The sequence below is a fragment of the Pagrus major genome, chromosome 6 (assembly GCF_040436345.1).
Source record: "Pagrus major chromosome 6, Pma_NU_1.0".
In the NCBI taxonomy this organism is placed as follows: domain Eukaryota; kingdom Metazoa; phylum Chordata; class Actinopteri; order Spariformes; family Sparidae; genus Pagrus; species Pagrus major.
The window spans coordinates 30,458,660-30,479,325 of record NC_133220.1 but is presented as its reverse complement, the minus strand read 5'-3'; the positions used below and the strand labels follow the sequence as shown (position 1 = coordinate 30,479,325).

At 44.0% G+C, this 20,666-nt stretch overlaps 1 protein-coding gene across 1 annotated transcript; it reads left to right on the top strand.

Moving 5' to 3' along the window:
• The first annotated feature begins 135 nt into the window (after positions 1-135).
• Positions 136-17,104, top strand: rybpb (RING1 and YY1 binding protein b). The gene is made up of 5 exons (XM_073468183.1): positions 136-276; positions 889-1,014; positions 13,042-13,347; positions 13,437-13,535; positions 13,890-17,104. Exons 1-5 carry the CDS (start codon positions 251-253, stop codon positions 14,137-14,139), a joined length of 807 nt encoding a protein of 268 aa, XP_073324284.1. The 5' UTR covers positions 136-250; the 3' UTR covers positions 14,140-17,104.
• Positions 17,105-20,666: the final 3,562 nt, after the last annotated feature.

The window sequence follows — 20,666 nt, the reverse complement described above, 5'->3', positions numbered from 1 at the left end:
AATATCTCTAGTAGTTATTAAAATAGCCTCGAAATATCCATCCAGACTTTTAAACCGACTCGCGCTCTGATTGGCTGGCCGCCGGTCACGTGAGCTAGTGCAGTCAGTCGCTGTGCCGTGCCTCGAGCCAGCGCTGAGCGGAGCCTGTCTGCCAACAGCTTCAGCAGCGGCTCTATCTGGACCCCACTACACTCACTGACAATTAAAGGAGGCCCCTTTTTCTTCTTATTTCCGAGGACTATTCTTCACCATGGGCGACAAAAAGAGCCCTACCAGGTAATGCGACCACCCACTGTCGATTTCTAACTGTTTCGTGCGTTTTGGGCTCGATATTTGGATGCGTCTTCCCCACACAGGGATCGTTTCTCCCTTTTTCAGTTGGTATGCCACAGCTAGCTAGAATAGTGCAGTCACTATGGCGGCTTCTCGCTCCCTATAACCCAGTCACTTAACAGACAAAGGGAAATTTTTCAGAGGATACGCCTGGCATTCCCCGAAACGCTCTTCCGTCTCGATGAAGCCTTTTGGAGAGTCAATGTCGAAATGGACATTGTTTGATATTGATTTTGTTAGCCGACATGCTAAGCTTCGATGCCGAAAATTTTAGCAACGCTCGCCTGCCTGCTAGCCTAACGTTAGCTGGCGATACAATCGGACGGTGTGGAGCTTCGCCACTGTGGGGATTTATTAATCAAGGAGCTGTACTTGCCGGGACTCGAACCCAATATTAATGACAACCCCACCACGATTTAAGCTGTACTGAGTAGCTTGTGTGTTGCACAGCGTGTTATGTTTGCCACAGTCTCCTTTCTTTTAAATTCATGAAATATGTTTGGTGGTATTTCCCCAAAAACTAACTTGACCTCAACGTTTGTCTAATTTTCTCAGGCCAAAAAGACAAGCCAAACAGACCGCTGATGACGGCTACTGGGACTGTAGCGTCTGCACCTTCAGGAACACCGCCGAGGCTTTCAAATGCAGCATCTGCGATGTGAGGAAGGGCACATCCACAAGGTAACGTAGCGCTGCCTCCCTCTCTCCCTCTCCCTCTCGTCTGAGCGTCTCGTTTCTCCCCCTGCTCGGCTGGCTGCAGCAGCATTGCATCGCAATTTATGGGAATGACAACTTTGATCGACAGCCTATTTGTCTGCGAGCTGAATGGGGACTTGTTGATGGACAATCTCGCAGGCATCTCCCGCCGTTGTCTGGATTATCCGTAGTTTCTCGTTTTATGCGACTAACATTGGCATTGCTTTTTTTTTTTATGCGTTCGTCTAGGTAGGCTGGCTGCTTCACTAGCCAGAGGGGGGGATGGGGTGGGGAAGAGGGACCATACTTGACGATGGCTGTACAGCTACAGTGCATCATCAGAGCAACAGTGAAAGGGCTGCTTTTTTTCACGGAGAGAAACAAGTGTGTGCGCATTTCACCTACCTGTAGGATTGCGGAGGTTCCGTTAATGGTCTGACAAGTCGGGTTTCGTTGTGCATGAGGTGGATGTACAGTAAGGAGGCGGTTATATGTCTCAGGTTAGGAAAAGTGGTTGTAGTCAGGTTTAGAGATTAATGGCACATGTGCATTCTTAATATTTCTTTGTCCATCAGACTCTCCCCCCTTGTGCCATTCAAGCCAGTGTCATTTCATGCCCTGGTGTGACACTTGAGTGCTCAGATGAAGTTTGCCAGTTTTTTTTTTTATTATTGCCCTCCAGCTTTCCAAAAAATCAGCATTCTTAAATGTCAGTCCACACATTTGTCTATGATTAATCATCCCCAAATCTCAATCTGGCCCAAACTTGCTTTGTTCCCGTAGCTGTTTACAAGTGAAATTCTCACATGTTTGCTCTCAGAAAATTTCTCCAGATTAATCATATCAACATTTATAGTAACAGGCATCTCCGTCCCAGACATTTCCCCTGAGGTTAACCCAGAATACATTTTGTGATGTCAGCAGAAGACGGTGTCTTATGGGAAACTGAAATGAAATCACCTTGTAACGCGAATATCATGACGGGATTCCCTTTCAGTTTTGTGTATAGTGACGCCTCTTCCTGCTGTTCTGGGGAATGTTTTTGATGAGAAGTTGCGTGTGCCACGGTGAGAGTTTGTTTACTCATGTCATTGGTTGTATGATGAGATGGAGAGATAGATGAGTCATTTGTGGGTTTGTTGACAAGTCCCCTGCACTCTAACCTTTCCAGCTGTGGTTTTACAATGAGTGGCTCGGCTGACACCTCCGGCGCACCACAAACGGGGAGATCACACTGGTTTACTGAGAATCTAAAAAGATTGAGCTCTGTCTTAATTGTCTGGCTCCCCCTCCCCCTGTGATCTTTTCCTAGCAGCGTGTAGCTTAAGACCACAGCTGATGATGCAGACTGAGCCTGCTGCATGAAAGCAGGAAGCAGAGACAAGCGTGTCGTAGCCATCCTGCCACTGTGCTTTGGCAACAGCCCAGTTGCCTCTATTTGGTAAATGGGAGCACATGACATCACAGGAGTGGTTGTCACACTTTCCTGTTTGATCTGAATAGTTAACCTTTGATTAATGCAGTTGTATAGTTGTGGGTCTGCCTCTTATTCTAATGAGAACTAATTAGCTGTCTTTTCTTCACCGTTTGATGTGTTCAAGCAAAGCATGGAACGCAGCAACATGCTCTTAGCTAAATGATTCACACTTAAGGCTATGTGTGGATTTTGTCTTGCTGCTTTTATCTGAGGCTCTGCTTTGAATGTGCTTTTATTCACGAGGACACTAATTGGAGTTCCTCACGGCTGGTAGGAGTCAAAACACTTCTTTTCTTCACACTGCAGTTTTATTTGGGACTTCAGTGTATGTTTACAACAGGATAAGTGACTTAGGTATTGATTTGTGCAGTCAGTGTGACATAATTGCACTTTTTTTTGTTTTTTCTGTTTGAAATGGCTAGTTTTAGGTGGTGTGAACATCTGGAAGCTACCTCTTTCCACACAGTCCCCTAATATCTCTCTTTACCCTGGTATTTGAGCGTAGTAAGAAGGTGGATGCAGCCAATCACAAATACCTCCATCAATTCTCGAAGAGCTGTTGGCACAACAGGTAGCAGTCAGCAGATATTAGTGCAGTGATGTGGTTGCTAGCTGCAGTTTGAGTCATACATGGTCTACCTACCTGTTCTAAGTGAAATTTAAGATCAAATGGATATTTCCATCCCTCGCAGTCTGCACTGAGTCACTGAGGCACCAGCTGTTTCTACAGGTGTTGTTAGAGAGTACACAATTAACACAATCTGATGATTGACAGACAGTGGTTTACATCTCTGTGAGGCTTGAATTGCACTTTGTCCCCTGCCAGCGGTAGGTATGCTAGGTAACTGTAGGCCATGCAGCTCTGATTTGTGCAGATGGTGGCAAGAATGTGTGTTAACAAGAGCAAAACTCTGGCTGTGGCATCTGCATGCAGGGAGAGAGAGGCCCGTTCTCCCCATCCAAGCGCAGCCTAACGAACCTGTTGACCCAGTCCAGCTCCGTGATGTAACATGATACCCAAGTAGGCTAAATCTAGCCTCTGTCACTCTGACTCTTAAACAAGAAAGCACTCTGCTTTTTGCACCTGACCTCGCCGCTAATCTACAAGTCCAAGTAGCCCGAGTGTTCAGCCTCTGCATTCAGCGACTATTTCTTTGGTAATTGGAGAAGGACTTGCATTAGCATCCAATGTGAGGTGCATGCTATCATATTTAAATGTTTCTGGCATCTGAACCCGATCGCTGTGTGAGCGTGATACCGTGTTGCTGTACATCAGTTTGCTTTGTGGTGGTGTTTGGTATGCACCTCTGTCAGCCGCGGGGCCCAGGGAGAAACCATTAGGAGCCCTCTAAAGTTGATTGATGGTGGGGATCACAGGAAGTCTTGAGGTACCTCAGTCTTTGACTGCTGTGTTGTTATCTGTGCGCTGTTGCTCTGTTGTCAACCATTTCATGTAGCTCCCATCTGTGCTTGATATAAAACAGAACAAATGGGTGTTGCTCACTTGTTAGCAAAATGCAGCGCTCTGACTAAATTAAATAAACTAACTTACATGGTCCCCCAATTTATCTGAAGCTGAGGCTGCCTGAAGCACACAGAACCTGAACCACTGCAGCTGTTTTACAAATGCCTATTTTACACAGCCTGTTCAATGCGGGAATGTTGTGCCGTTATTCAGTCTTGCCGTTCTGTGTAATTTTGACAATGTGTTGTGCATGTGACCCCACAACTGTGGGATTGAAATTTTAAACGGCTAGCAGCTTACTGAAAAATGAAGAACAGTGACCAAAAACGTCTGCAAATTGAGGAGACAACAAGGTCTGGGAGCTCCTCACCCTCTGAGCAAAGAACGATATCAACTGCCATGTAACAGGGCAGGTAAATGGTTATTATTGTCATGTTATGCCATTGTTATTGTTTACAAAGTGCTGCCTGACGCGTGTGTAAAACGCCACTCTAGGTGTCGATGCTGTTGTGTTGCAGACACGCCTCTTTTGCTATTCGAACCCTGGCATGTTACCTAAGGTCATAGACTGGGGCGGCATTATGCTGCTGTTGTTTTGTTCAGTGTAAACTAATAAAGCCAATGCAAAGTCTTTGTGTTCAAAGGGCTTGTGTGTGCAGCAGTGTGAGGTATAAGGTGTCAGATATGAGGTCAGGTAAGGTTAAGATTGGCCTTACTTGTAGATGTTAACACAAATATAATTCAAACAGAAATCAAAAACTACTTGATACCTGATACATAATGTGGTTTAGTGTTAGAGAGAGGTTGATTTTCATTTGTATTCTATCCGTGTGTATGTTACCACGCTGTCTCTGTAATGTTACACGAGCCAGCTTTTATGTACTCAGTTATCAGTCGAGCCCAAGCAGCAAGTGATAACAAGTCAGTTTTTTCATTCAACTGTAATTTATATAGACTGACTAATGTCCCATGCAAATGTTTTCACAAGTATGAATGATTTTAAGGTGACGGTGAGATGTCCCAACTTACATGAGTCACCCAGAGGCAGTTACTGTAATTTGTCCATGACTGTAGATATTTATGGATGTTAATATCTTTGGCATTTAGTCTGTGGCTTTGTATTAACACCCATAAATCCACAGATTATTAAAGTTAGAACCAGGACTGATAAGCAGCATGAGAATCAATAAAATCTAAAGGATATCCAACCCTCGAGCCATGACTAAATAGTGGGGCTAAAAGAGTAAAAGTGAATCTCTCTTTGTTTAAGTGTTGAGGCTGCACAATTATTGGAAAATGATTGCAGTGTGTGTCTGTGTTTGTGTGTCTCGGCGTGTGTGTGCCTCCCTTTTGTCTTTCACAGTGATGGAATAGAGTCATTATAATCCGTGGATTCTACCACTGTCACATTAAGGCAAATTGTCTGGGATAATGGAATTACATAAGAGGGACATGCTGGCGCTCAATTTATATCTGCACTTCCTCGCCCACCCCCTGCCCCCCACCGCAGCCCCCACTCAGAGGAAACTGCTTTTGCTTATCCAGCATTATCAGCATCTGCACTAAAACCCCGAGCACGAGCGGGTAGCCCTAATCTTTACATGTTAATTGCCGGATTTAAAAGTTCTTAATTACTTCATGGGATTTGGCAGAGTGTGAGTGATTAAATACAGTAGCCAATTTGGCAATCTGACAAAACAGAGAAATGTTGAGCGAGCTGTTGAATCGGGGCTCCTCCCACTCAGCAAAAAGATGAGGCAAGCAAATGAATGTGACAGTGAGAGGGAGCGAGGAGTCTTGGGGAAAACACAGAAAAAGGCATATGAGGACAAGGCGAGACAGAGCTAGTGCAGAGCCGAAGCCATCTGAGGACTACGCTGGTGAAGAAGAAGAGGGCACAGGAGGACAAGGGGAGAAACGGAGCGGGAAAGGGACAGAGAGGAGTGGAGCGTCTGGATATTTATGTGTGTGTGTGTGTGTGTGTGTGTGTTGAAGGAAGGGGGGCATCGATGGCTGCAAGGGGGATGTGCTCACTCAACCAAGAGTCTCCAGGGGCTAAAGCGGAGCGAAGCACATCACTACCCAGGGAGAGGGAGAGAGCCGCACTGGACAGGCTCTTCTGTTTCTACCAGCACCACCATCCATGCATGGGGAGGGAACAGGACCATTTGGCATGTCAGTTGCAACAGATGAGATTGAGGGTGACACTAGTATTGACCATTCTCTCTAGGTAAAGTAAATTCAAGTAATTTTTGGGATATGTAAATCGTGGCTAGAGTAATCAGTAGAGGCTTCTTGTCTTCTTGACCTCTTGGTGTCAGGTCTCATCACTTGATGTTGTTATTCCCTTTGTGTGGAACGTGAGAGCATGCCGTGAAGGTACAGTGTCCCTTCTGGCAGCGCTGCTAGATGATTTGTTGCGCAAATTCAAACCAGGCTCTGTTTATATAAAAGCAATTGGGCAAGAGGATGGCGGGACAGCCGCAGGATGGGGTGACCGGGTCTACTTGACAGATCACTCATGCACACCAGAGGCAAACAGCAGGAAAGAGGGTGAAGAGAGGTGAAGAAGACCTACTTAAAGGCGGTGGGAAATGGGGTGGGTGGTTGGGGGGGGGGCGGTATGCACAGGGAGAAAGGAAGAGAGAGCAGGGAATAAGACAAAGAGAGAGTGACGGACAGGCACCAGAGTGGAGGAAAAACAAATGAGTGATACTGAGCAGTGTGACACAGTGCTGCTGATGGAAGGAGCTCATACATGCTTAGTGCCTTCGCATGACTCGCTGTCAGTCTGCCTGATGCCAGGCTTTTCGTAGCCTGAAAGGTCACTCATGGAAAGGAAATACTTGTCAGTGAGAAGATGAAGTCCCTTTTACACATGAGCAGACACAAACTTAGACATTTCCTCTATTAATTCCTCTGCCATAGACCTTCTTTTCTTCCTGCTCGTGTCTGTCTCACTCAGGCGCAAAGAAACTCAGACTGTCTGGCTCCTCTAGCCTGTCAGGAGAAGCAGACACCCAGCAGCCAGTATGATGCAGAAGGTTTACAGTTATTGCAGAGATATATTTTAGAGATTTCCTCTGCTCTGTCCAGTATTGTCAGTGCTCTGTACCGCGGGAACTAAATGTCATGTCTGCCCGTTAAGCTCTTTTGCTGTTGAGGAAAATGTGGGGGTGTAGATGCTTTCTGGGAGCCTGCTGTGCATACAGAGCACCTGAAGAAATGTGTTGGGGATCCACAGGACCCCACAAGGTGTGTATGGTGGAGGGGGAGAAGTGACAGTAACATTAAGCCCTCAAAAGTCCTGACTGGAAGGTACTCGTTGAAGGGATGAATGCTTAATGCCTCTGGTGGGCAGTGGGAATGAATTGAGAAGTGCGATAGCCCCAGGCAGCTCTTCAGGTGCTATCCTCATTCAACCTCCACAACACACTCGCTCACACAGATTACTTTGCTCATGGATGGCTGGAGGTGACAACACTGCTCAAGTCACTTCAGGTTTAGACCGGTCAAGAACGTCCTCACAGGGGGCATAACTCCCACAGTGCAGTGGTGTCTGTATTTGTCATTTTTCAATAAAAAATGTCTGGTTCCTGCGCTTAAATGTGAGGATTTGCTGCTTTTCTTTGTCATTTATGACAATAAATGAAGAGTCTTTGGGTTTTGGACAGTTGGTTGATAAAAGAAGCAATCTGACGACATCACCTTAGGCTCCAGGAAATCATGATGAGAGTTTTTCATAATTCTTTGCCATTTTCTAAAACGATTAATCAATTAAGCCTGTAAATAATCAACAAATTAATCGATAATTAAAATAATGGTTTGTTTGCCGCTCTACAGTTAATAAATGAAAAGGTGTCTATGTGCACTGATGAAGGTGCCTTTTATAAAGTATTCTGTTTAAGTTTGACGTCTCAATCTTTGAGACGTCATCTCAAGATTATGTCCCCAGACATAATCCTGAAGAGTCCAACTGCCACTGAAAAATGTAGCCTGGATTTAATCATTTTCACTCTGAGTCAACAAAAAGACATTTATCAAGACACAAATGAAATATTTGGTGGTTTCAAACTCTGAAATTTGAAAGTTTGTTGTTTTTCTCTTTTTTATTAAAACGATAACTTATTTTTGACTGTTGGTTGGACAAAACATCAGAGGATGTCATCTTGGGCTCTTGGAAACCATTTTATGACACTGTTTTTTTTTTTGTCTCATGACTAGCCAATGAATAATAGACAGATTGATTGATAATGCCAAGCACAAATTGTCATATTGAAGTTGCTTTTGTTCGACCCACATACCCCTCAAAAATTAGTTTGAAATACAACACCAACAAACCAGCAAACATTGACATTTGTGAAACTGGTTAGTATTGGCACTTTTATTTAAACAATGACAAATGGTTATGAAAACAGTAGGGGTCAGGAATCAGAGTAAATAACAGTACGATACGCTGGCCACGATAACGATAGTGAATCTACTGTAAAGTGGTGGATGGATAACACTCAGTACTGATAATTTTGCTCTTGTCTCAAGTCATCTAACACATGTTGACCACTTTTTTGCACTGTTGAACTGAAACTTTTGCCATGACTTGGGTCAGGCCGGGGCCATACAGCGCTCTTTGCAGACATACTTTAAGTCTTTCTGGAAAGACTGTCCCACAGCCAACAACAGAACAATAGAGCACACAGATATATATACCGGCTGACTGGTTAACAAATTTGAAGCAGCGCAGGCAGGCAGCTCTGGGCTCTGCTCCATCACCCTTTATACTGGCGGGGGGGATGGGAGTGCATCACATGATCATTATGTAGATCAAGGCATACAGCAAGTGTTGACACAGACGAATGCATGTAGATCATTGATTACATGGTTGCCAGCACGTCACAGGGAGGTGCTGTGATCAAACTAAAGCCCTGTGGCATTCTCACATGCTGAATCTGAGCAATGTGCTCCAGGCGGAGGCTGTGATGGTCTCTCTGTCCTATGTGGGGCCAAACCAGGTCACTGCTGAATGCATCTGAATCGAGGATTCATGTTTTTGAAGTTTGTACGTCATTGAGGACAAGGAGCCCACGTACTTTCTGTGTAGATGTGGTTATTTAGAAAGTCTGAATGAGAGAGTGGGTGATGTTAAATAGTCTGAGCTCTTCAGTGGGCTATCCATGGTCGAAGAATACTGTTGTCTGTCTCATTCTCTCTCTCCTCTTCGCTCAGCTGTCTGCCACCGCATTCACTCAGCCTGGCAGGAAATAATTGCTTGTCCTCCACACAGCACTTCAAATAAAAGAGCTGTGTTAATGAGGGCTTTCCTGCGCCTCTCTCTCATTCTATCACACTCTCCATCGCTCGCTCACTCTCTTCATTACTCTGCCTCTACATGAAGTGCTCGGGCTCATTGTTTTTGCTTTCTCTAGAAAGAGTTCCCCCATGAAACAGCAGCTTAAGCTTTTGCTCCTGGCTCGCAGTATTCGCTGCTCCTGGTCGGGGAGAGCACCAGCTGAGCAGAGGTGTGTCTGTCTCTGGGATGGTTCAGGCCGAGTGGAGCAGTCTAACTATGGGTGTCAGTCTGACTGAATTAGGAGCTTTTAAGCATGATGATAGTTATTTCAGGGCATCCCGTGGAGGAAGTCTCCCCACTCCTCCCTCCCCCAGATGGTGGAATTTAGGGGCAAGCATAGGAGGAGCTGTCAATCACAGCCCATTGTTGTGCGAAGGGGAGGTAATAAGCTGTGAGCCCTCACAGTGGGAAATGATTCGACAGCAGGCTTTGCACACTTGACACTCTCACTCACACACACACTGACTCCCTGGGAATATATTGGCAGCAGTGGGAGGTTGGAGCAATTTCTGCAATTGGACCCTGGGGTTCACTCCTGGTCCTGCTCCCAGGATCATTTCCAGTCTTGTGAAATAGAGATGTTTCTCATTTGATTTGGATGTTTGCGAATGATATGGTTCAGTTGTAGAGTCACTCAGAAGTCAGTCACTCAGCAACACGGACAGATTATTTAAATATGAACTGTAATTCATTATAAATATGAAGCATATTTTTAAGCACAGGCAGTATTTTTCCAGCTGATTTAAAAAATGCAAGTGACACGTGTCTGGAGTTATGCAGAATCTCCAGCCATGTTAACGAGCCACAGAGCGTGGCTGTGCAAAGCCATGATGGGTGGTCAGTAAATAAATAATGTGGCAAAGAGAGCGGTGGCTCTATCAGGCCAACAGCAACTCATGGCTGACTTACAGCTGGCACTGAATCACTGCTTAACTACCAGAGTCGCTTCTGCTGCCACTGCTGCTGCTGCTGCTGCTGACACAAATCTCAGGCTCTGACCAGGGCTTCAACTCGGCAACAGGCAAAAGAGGCGTGGAGCTTATCACTCAATCAATCACTCATTCACCACCTCCTTGGCTAACCGCTCTCACTGCCAAACAAAATGATTTCTGGTCCTGTTGGATGCTGTCTGCGTTCACAATCTGTTTACTCACGCCTGTGGGTTAGAGATTTATTTTTTCACAAGGGCTGTATGTGGGTAAGCACATGTCGTCATTGCTCACTGCTGTTTTTTCTTGTGTGTAGCGCAAGCTGCCTCCCAAAAACTTGAATTCTTTGTCACACATTCTCAGAGGCATGTTGACGATGTTGTTATCGGATCAGGAGTCCAGTGGTCCTGAAATGAGCCACAAGATTCCCAAGGGGTGAGCTATACTGTGTCATTGGACTCAATGACAGGACTGGAGAAACCAAGGCTCAGAAGTGTACACAAGTATGATGGAAGTTGCATTAATGATATTTCTTTTAAATGTCACAGGCCATTCATCATGCATTCGGGGGTGTATTATTATTATTTGTTCTACAAATGCATAAAATCAGTCTTCTACAGCACGTAGGCCTGCTTTGACAAATTGGTCTTGGGTCTGGTGAGGAGGTCCAATGCTATAAACTCAACGTCATCACGTCCTAATTAATTACTTATCAACTTAATTAATCACTTAAGCACTTAAAAGCATTGCTGAGCATAGTTATACTTACCCAATTACTATAAACGGGAGCTCTAATGCTCAACATGGGAAGTAATTACACTGGATTGAAATGGAATTGGGATCAATTTGATGGGAACAGGACATGCTTGGCAATTATGAAGCTAGGACGGGGAGAAATTCTCACTCCCATATCACCCTTTAACTCACTTGAAGCCCCCAGAGGGTGCCTTAGTCACACAAGGGCAGCAGGTAGAACGAGCCCCAGGCTCCAGAGGACCAAAGCAGCTAATGGATACTAGATCAACAGCCCACGGCTCCTCTGCATTCGCCACAGCTGGTGTATTGATTGGAGTGTAGAGCGAGCATTACGACATGATGCTCTATTATGCCCCGATTGATTGCCTTATGATCAGCTGTGCGCCCCCCACCCCCCTTTATCAAGGAGTCAGTCTGTAATAGCAGGAGGACACTAATTGATTTTGATGGAGCAGCAGAGAAAACAGTTGCGAAAGAATTGGACTTTTAAGAGTTTAAAAGTGCTTGGCTACTAAAAGATAGAGAGACTAAAGGAGTATAGTGTCAGTTGTGAAAGACTTGCAAGGATGGAAGTGCAGAAACGAGAGCAACTGGACTGGCAGTATGATGCTGCCAAATTGAAACCCTGAGGCTAACCACTTAAGCAGCTGTCTGAAAACCACTCTCCACAGAAAGCCACCGAAATCAGCGTCTTCAGTCTGACACACTATTGAGCTTCTTCTGTTTTTGTAACATGCGTTTGCTCTTACACCTGTTCCACTAAAGCCCATTACGATGGCAGAGTAAAGAACATTTGTCTTCACTGTGAAAGCTTCGCTTTCCAGCAGTCTCACTTGTTTATCTGGCCTGATGCTTAGACGGACAGAGTCTGTATAACTTTCAGGACTGCCTACTTGACCACAGGTCTCCTAAAGCAGTCCTGAGAATCAATGGACCTCCTCTCCACTCCTGGGACATCACAAAATCTCTCCCTGCCAAGACTAGAATTGGGTTTGGAAGAGTTGTGTATGCACAGCTAGCTAGTATAACTTGTTGTGTTCCTGTTGAAAGGCCTCCTGAGCAGCCACCGAGCCGTGCCAGGCTGTTTGTTTGCACGCTCAGTTTTTCAAGTGCGTGTTTGTGTGTGTGAGTGTACTTGTGGTTTACTCCTAACCATGCTTGCCCAGTGCTGGCCTGTGATTATCCATGTTGCTGGCTGCAGTTTGGTCTCGGCGGAGTCGGAGTCTCTGGAAGGCTGCAGTCGTCCCTCCCTCTCCCCCGAGGTCTTCTGCTTCCCCCCAGATGCTGCCAGCTGGTGTCCATTATGCTGCAGGTGTGTGTGTTGGCTCAGGCAGTCTGACTTGGGGTTAGCATTTTGCTTTACAAGTTCAGGCTCTGTTCAGCCGATGGAGTAAGATGCTGCTCTTGCTGCCTGCATGCTTGTAACAGTTGAGTGTTGATACACCACAGTGGAAAATACATTTTCAGAAAAGGATGGTTTTATGTGAACTGGCTCTTCAAGGAAATCAGTGGTATTCTTTGAATGTTGCACCTGACATGTCACTTTATTGTTGTTGTTGAATGAGTATGATCAAACTCAAAGGGAAAGTTGTGGTTTGTATTTATGTTTGCGTTTAAAAATGAGTCAAAAAGGGACAGAGAATGGCTCTATGGTTGCTGGTGAGCTCAGTGAGCGGAGCAGCTACACCATGTCCAACTGAATCTCAGTCTGTGACAAATGGGGCCAACCCTTCAGTAATCAGATTAGAGGACCTAAGTGACGTGCTGCAAATGTCCCACCTTGTGATCCTGTGCATTCATTTTATTACAGCCGTGAGCTAATGAGATTAGCCCTCAAAACAGAGCTGCTCCACCAGGAAGTGGCTGCGTGAACCTACCTCTGCAGCAGCTGGGAGCATCAGCCTCCTTCCCTCGCCAGCCTCTAGGTTCAGTCACCTTTCTGTCAGCTGTAGTGTGACTGTGTTGGTGCGTAGCCAGACTCCGCTCACAGCCCCACTATGAGGCTAATCCATGTTTGTGCCTTGGATCTCCTCCACAGGAAACCCAGGATCAACTCCCAGCTGGTTGCCCAGCAGGTAGCTCAGCAGTACCCGATGCCTCCCCCGCCCAAGAAGGAACGGAGGGAGCGGAGCGAGCGCACAGACAAGGAACGCCCGGACGGCGAAGGAGAGCGCGCAGGTGGTGAGGAGCGCCCAGTGGTAGAGCGTCCAGAGACAGTGAGGCCAGAGGTAGACACTCCCGAGAAGGAAAAGTGCGACAAGGAGCAGCCAATCAAAGAGAAACCCGACACAGAGAAGGACATCATCCCATCCGTCACGAAGAAGCCCAGCATCAAAAAGACCAGGTCAGTGTGCACGTCAAGGTTTTACTTACTGCTGGGTGTTTTCTGTGCTGGTATTCTCCTCACCGGCATGTATCTGTTTTCCTCCCTAGACCCAAATCAGACAACCATCAGAGCCCACCGAGTGACAAACACAGCATACAGTCTGGCAAATCAGCAACCAAGACCAACAAGAACTCTCACATCTCCAGGTGTGTAGCAGCCGCTCAGACTCTGCGTATCTCTGGCAGAACACATGGTTTCACATCTATGACTACACAGCGCTTCCTTTTTACAAAAAAGAAACACTCATGCAGCACAAGGCTAGTGGGAAACCTCAAATGATTCACAAATGATCTTTTACACTAAACACCCACTCTCACTTTATATACACTTGTTCTGACTGTTCATGTGTCACCCGATGAATTGAGCAATTTAGTGTAACCGCCCCCACAGTGCTGGCAGCCTCCACCTTGTTGTTGCAGAGACACATATTGTGGTTGCCATTTCTGGTTATTAACGTTTTTTTTGTTTTGTTTTTTTTCTCTCTCGTCTTTGCCCCTCAGGCCCAAACTGAAGAACATTGACCGGAGCACCGCCCAGCAGTTGGCTATCACAGTAGGGAACGTGACGGTGATCATAACAGACTTTAAGGAGAAGACCCGCTCCTCCTCCACATCCTCGTCCACCATCACGTCCAGCGCGGGCTCCGAACAACAGCACCAGAGCTCCGGCTCCGAGAGCATGGACAAGGGCTCGTCGCGCGCCTCCACACCTAAAGGGGATCTCTCTGTGGGGCACGACGAGTCGTTCTGAGGCCCCAACCCTTTGCCCCCCCTGTCCTCACCCTGCTCCACTCCCCCTTTTCCCCACGTTTCTGGACACGATGGATCCCATAGGGGGAGAGATTTCATGTTTTCCCATTGTTGCCCTGCCTCCATTCCATGACCAACCCTGGATGTTGAGAGGAACAGTGCGGTGCACCTGCTGGGGGGAAACTCCCCTCCTGGTTACACCCATGGCACAGGCGGGGAGAGCTGGGCTACAAGGAATAACTCCACCCATCCCCAACCTCCCCTGCGGTAGCATCCAGACACTTGTATGTATTGTTTTATATTCGTACGTGGATGTGAGGCCAAGTCGACATTTTTTTTTGTTTTGTTTTTGTAAAGAAGAATTCTCCGCTGGGCACAATAACCACCATCATTTCAATAACTTTAAACTATTATTACCCTTATTTATTACCTGTTGCACCTGTATACTTTGATGTTCTCCTTTTTATGTTGAAGCTTTGCTGTGTAGCTCTGCCGATCGATCATTCCTTCAGTGTTTTTATTACAGTTTGAAAATGATAGGACAAGACTCGAGTCACACGGACAGATAGACACACAAACACACACACACACACATGCACACACACACTGGTGCTAGATACACTGTGAAGCGGTTTTGCAGATCTGGGATTGCCCATTCACTCAATGTGACAAAGTGCTGATGAATCAAATTCTCATTCACTTTTCTCAACAACACTGTCTCACTCTGAACACTGTCGGGACCTCCGTCTGGTCCGTCTACTTGTTCTGTACAGGTCAATGTGCATCAGAAGAAGGTCACCTGAGGTTCACACACCTGACTTTTTCAACTAGATTGTCTATGATTTAGTATGCTATAGCAAATCTCTTCTACAGTATCTTATGTCCTTAACTGTACAGTGTAGGCTGTTGTGTAAAACACTAAAAGCTGTTGATATTTTCTGCATTCCGTACTTCGATATTGAGTTTCCTGGCCGAAGGTAGAGCTGTCCGCCCAGCTCTTGAGCCGGAGTTTTTTCTGTTGTGACTGAAGGATGGTTGCACACAGTTCCACGTGGTAAAACCATATCGAACTGTAAAATAGGCCTGTTGTGTCAAGCTGTTGTGAATCAATTTCGTTTTTTCTTTTGTTGTGGTCCTGAAGACGAGTTTGAATCTTCATTCTCTCAACCTGAAAACAAGTGCAAAGACGTGAACAATTTGCAAAGATTGACAATTCAATTGACTTTATTTTATTTTTTATTATTAATTTAAGACTCCTGTCATTGAAGGCAAAAAATATTGCAGTAGTTAATAGAACATAATTGCTCTTTCAATTTTTAGAACAGCAAGGCTTATTTAAGGGTTTTAATTCACTTTCACCTTAGCTGACACTAGACCAACATAATTTCCTTTTAACTGTATGAAATTGTATAAAGAATAAATGTGTATATGATATCTTAGTTTTATTTATTGAAGGACCAAAGGAATTTCATAATGACATGATAAATAGACAGATAAATAACAATTTGAAATGCAATTATCTAATGTGTGAGATGAATAACAGTTTAAATAAAGACTAATATAATCCATGTAAATGGTGTTCTTATTGTCCACTTGTCTCTGTGCACGGCTAAATTGGGGCAATACTGTGAGCCCAGTCAGAGAACACTAGCGACCGCACACCCAGTGGCGGATGTTGCCTCATTGTGCAGGCGATGAGAAGCAGAGTGGGTGTGGGTGGGTAGCTGAGAAGAGCTCTGGGTCTGCTGGGTTGAGGCCTTTGGCTTTAGTAAGCCCCCTCTTTACTACCACAGTGCACGTAGCTCCCCTAACAGAGGCCCCAGCTCACCAATTGAAACCAGGTTCGGTGAGATTCACAAGTCCCCAAAACTCTGGATCTGAGGGGCAGGTTTTGATCTGTGTCGACTAAAAGCTTTGCAGGTTCACATATAAGATGATATGTGTGTCGTAAAGCAATGTTTGAAGCCCAAGAGATATGTGTTCATAAGTTTTTTCTGCTCTTAAGCTATGGTTAATATGTAATTATGTACTTTATTGCATACAAATATGGAATCAGTGTTCAAAGTGAGGAAAAGCAATGTGAATAGAAGTAAAAAGTGGGACTGTGGGGTCAGAAGAGAAAAATGCTTTGTCCAATTTTTACTGAGAATAAAAGCCTGCTTTGTAATGCAATCTATTAGAAATGGGCCCCAAAAGCCATCTTTTCACCTGCCTTATCTGCAACCACGTTCACCTGACTGAGTACTCCAACAGAAAGGATTCATTGTTAAATTATTGACAAATGGCCATTTGCTGAGTATATGAATTATTGCTTGTATATAGAATTTTAAAAAGGTGCAAAAGCAAACACTATGAATAATGGCATTGGAGCTGAAGTCTTTTGTTTCCTGTTTCCTTTCCGCGCAAGCAGTTCTGTTCTTGTGTGCGACCAGTAACCTTAATTTACTGTGTAAAGATGGTTACATTTTTTAGCTTTGTTTGTCAGAGACCCAAATATAGAAGGCTTGTTTACTGACTGTATAACCTTAACCGTGAATTTCCAATTAAGTGTATTATACAAACTCATTTCTTCCTATAACAATGTCTTGTACAATGCTTTTAAAGTTATTGCTCGGTTTTAAAGAAAAAAATGACAAAAAAAAGTTTAGGGACAGTACAATAATCCATTCTTTGTTTAATCCAGTTTTGGTTTTCTTTCTTTCTTTTTTTTTTTTAACTTATAGCTGATGTGTCATTGTTTCCCCTTGTGAAATGGTCACATTATGTTTCTGGTGTGGAAATGTACGCAGCATTTTCAGCGGATCACGGCTCCTTGTCTAGCTTATAATGTTAAAATAATACATGTTTCTGGCATGTGCACGACTTTGCGCTTATAGGCTAACCCGATCATTTTCCTCCGCTTCAAATAGAAATGTCTATTTATGAATTTTGCTTGTAGTTTTTCACAAATAAAATTGTTAAAGTTATCTATTTTCTGGCTGCTTTGTGTCTTTCATCATCCACATACACACACACGTACTAACAGACACATGCGAGTTTCGAAATGTTCGGTTGCTTCACGCTATCAGATAACAGGAAGTGTGTTTGGATCTGAGACGGCAGACTATTGATTGAGATGTCCCGGGGAGTGTGTGTTCATAGTACAGGAAGCCTCCACAGTTCAGTGACACATGACATGAGGGAGCCCTCATATTGACAACAGCTTTCAATCACGTCTCCCTCCAGAGGCCGGTTAGCAGCCCACTAATGCACCGTCTAAAAGCTCCAACCAATGCCCGCATTCCTCTGTCGCCACTGATAATCCATACAGACGAGAAGAGTCGATGCTCACATTTGTTTTAAAATCAGATTCACTGATGTTATAATTTACTTAGTGAGTGTCGCTATTCCATTTCCCTCCACTATATTCATTAATACACTTCATCCAAACATCCCTTTTGTTCTGGTGTCAAAAAAACAGTTCTGTGGCTTAAAAATGTTATTTTCACCAATCAATATTTTAAGTTAAGGGATTTTGATCCGTAGTAAATATTTCTCTTTATTCTTAATCTTTCTTGTAATGAATCAGAAGAGGTTTTAGTGTCTTGAAGTGGTTGATATCTTATTTTGGATTACATTTTCTATTTTTTGACATTTGGGCACAAGCTAAAAAATTCACCTTGAGCCTTAATTTTTGGACGTATCTTCCTTATGTTCCCCAATTTAACAGACGTGCAATACAAAGCGCGCATTTTAATATTTTTCAGTATATAGACAGGTCTCCATTTACAAACAAATGAGGATGCGGGCACAGCAGGGCTAATGAAAGCCCTTTCCTTCAAAGTTACTCTAGCTAATGCATGAAAACCAGTAAAAGTACTTTTATTAGGTGAATTTGTATACAGCAGTCGTCCTTGCCTTTATTCTTTACAGGACGGCTCATGCTGAGAGACATCTGTTGGTTCCAGCTAGCTAACTTGGCTGTTTACATTTTTCTCATTACGTAAAGTATTTTTGCAGTAACTTACTGTTATATTTACAGGTTACCTATTAAACAAATGAGGAGGGCAAATCAAAGCCCTTTCCTAAAGTGTTACGCTAGCTTCTCAGAACATTTTTCGCTGCTTAGAAATGTAAAAACTTGTTGTAAAAGTACTTTTAATCAATTGTATTTTTACTTGACAGCTCACGATGATAGACATCTGTCGGCTCCAGCTAGCTAATATGGCATTCCAGCAAGACACGGTAGCTAGTAGCAGTTATCATGCTAACCTGGTCTACACACAGTTAGCTCTTGAGTGAACTGGCAAATGAATTGTATCTGTGTCTCAGAGCATCAACGGGCAGCACAGGTTAACACTACAGAAGCCCCCTGACACAACAGAATATAAAAGTAACATTTATGAAGTTCCCTTTTTTTGCCTGCTCAAGTTAAGACTCATTAGCTTTTCCTCATCCTAGGTATGAAACACATTGGGGTCATTGTGTGTCCAATCAGACAACATTTGTTCTCAACATTTTAGACAAGAAGCAATTGCCAGGGTTCAGTATCTTCAAATTAGATCAAATCAAATCAAATCAAATCAAGTCAAATCAAATTTATTTATATAGCCCAAAATCACAATCACATCGCCTCAGTGAGCTTTACAATCTGTACAGTGAGCAACATCCTCAGTAGAACCTTGATTCAAGTGAGGAAAAAAGAAAAGCTTGTAAAATGGAAGAGCCATAGAGGAAGGATCCCTCTCCCAGGACGGACAGACATGCAATAGATGTCATATCTTTAGAAATATAGAAAAGTTTGGTAGGGGCACAGAAAACTGAGTAACAGTCCTGAATGATTGAAGACCCAAGCAGACGATATATTTTATTACTGGCCCTTGAAAATGGAAGAAAATGCATTGGGTGGTCTTAGGACCCCAGGCAGTGCCCCAAAGTATATACATATTGAAGTTTCCATATTCCCTGCTACAAATACTGTGTTTGATTGATGTTGTGTCAAGTATGGCAAGCCATGGTCGCAATTTGTTTCCATCTGGAGATGCCAAAATGGCAGCGGACTCGTTGGAACGTGAAAATTGTGTGAAAAGGAGTCCATGTGTGGTCATTTTGTGTGTCTTCATGTCGAAAACTGATTCCATTTTCAGGGGCCCTTTACCAAAATTTTTATATCTCTAAAGATATTGAACTCTAAATATGGCTTCCTGATAAAGACGGTGCAGACATGAGAAGAATCTCAGGTGCAAAAATGACGCAATTCTCCGAATTCAACAAAAATGTTTAATGAGATATTTGAATCTTTCTGATTATTCTGATTCCGTACGTTTTACGTTTTCAGCTCCTGCGTGCTTTCAGCTGCAGAAATTGAATTTGAACTATGTGGTACAATTAGAAACTCTCTCCTTTGTAAATGGTAACGCTGTCAGTCGTGTCAGGGCTTTTCCTAGTCAAGCAGTTAGAGTACATGTCACTGTGAAATATTCCACATCTCAGGAGTGTCCCAGTAGCTGAACTGGTAGAGTGTATGCTCTTTGTGCAGAGGATGTGTTCCTGCCACAGTGGCCGAGGGTTCAAATCCACCCTGTGGCTCTCTGCTATGTGTCATCCCTACTTCCTCTCTTTCTCAATTTCTTGTCTTATCACAATAAAGCCATTAGAAGAACAGGCAAATAAATATTCCACATTCTTCATACATTATGACTTTTATTCAGCCTTTATACGCACATTCTGATCAACACGTACACACTGCCGTCCAGTTCAGAGGTTAGAGCATAGATCTCATGTCCATGCACTGGCTGCAAGATCACCGGCTCAAATCCTGCCTGTTGGTATGGCAGCGTGAGGCAGCAATGGGCATTTCAGCATCCACACTGCATTTCCTAGTGACATTTATTTTGGTGTCAAACAGCAAATAATTTAATAGTCTAATTTGCCACAGAAGGAGCATGTCCAATCTCCCTGCTTAACGTTTCCCCCTCACCAGATTCTGTGCAAAACTATTCACCACCTTATTAGTTAACAGATATTTTGCTGTTTATCATCTTCCTGGATGAACACCTCACAGTACCACTCTATGTACGACCCTCCTGGTTGGTGGAAAAATGGTGGAAAAGGTAGCTTCTCCACCAAATATTACCTGCTTTTTCCATACTTTAATTTTTATATTCAGAGTTTTGCATTGGACAGCGCGCTGCTGTCCATCACATTTTATTATAAAAGTCTGCCTGGATCAGCTCTGGTTCTCATTCCTTCACCCTGGCTCTGCTTCCTCTCCCTCTGCCCTGACTTCACTCACCAGTTTCTGTGCAAATTGTACCACCCTATTAAAATCCAGCGCTATGACCAGATTGCTAGATGCTAATTATGCACTCTGAGCAAACAGGGACGCAACTGGGGAATAGTACATTCAACAATTATTGAATCATTACCATTTAACGAGCAAATATGAATGCACCAGTTATACTGTTTATGTTATTATGTTCAGTTGTTCCCTTTTTGCAGTGCCAAATATAGATCATATGTAGAAAAAGACATTGCAGCACACTTCTT

Coding starts and splice junctions, on each gene's coding strand:
- rybpb (XM_073468183.1), top strand. CDS start 251: ATGGGCGACAAAAAGAGCCCTACCAG. Junction 1,015..13,041: donor AGGAAGGGCACATCCACAAG/GTAACGTAGCGC, acceptor TCTCCTCCACAG/GAAACCCAGGATCAACTCCC. Junction 13,348..13,436: donor CCCAGCATCAAAAAGACCAG/GTCAGTGTGCAC, acceptor TTTCCTCCCTAG/ACCCAAATCAGACAACCATC.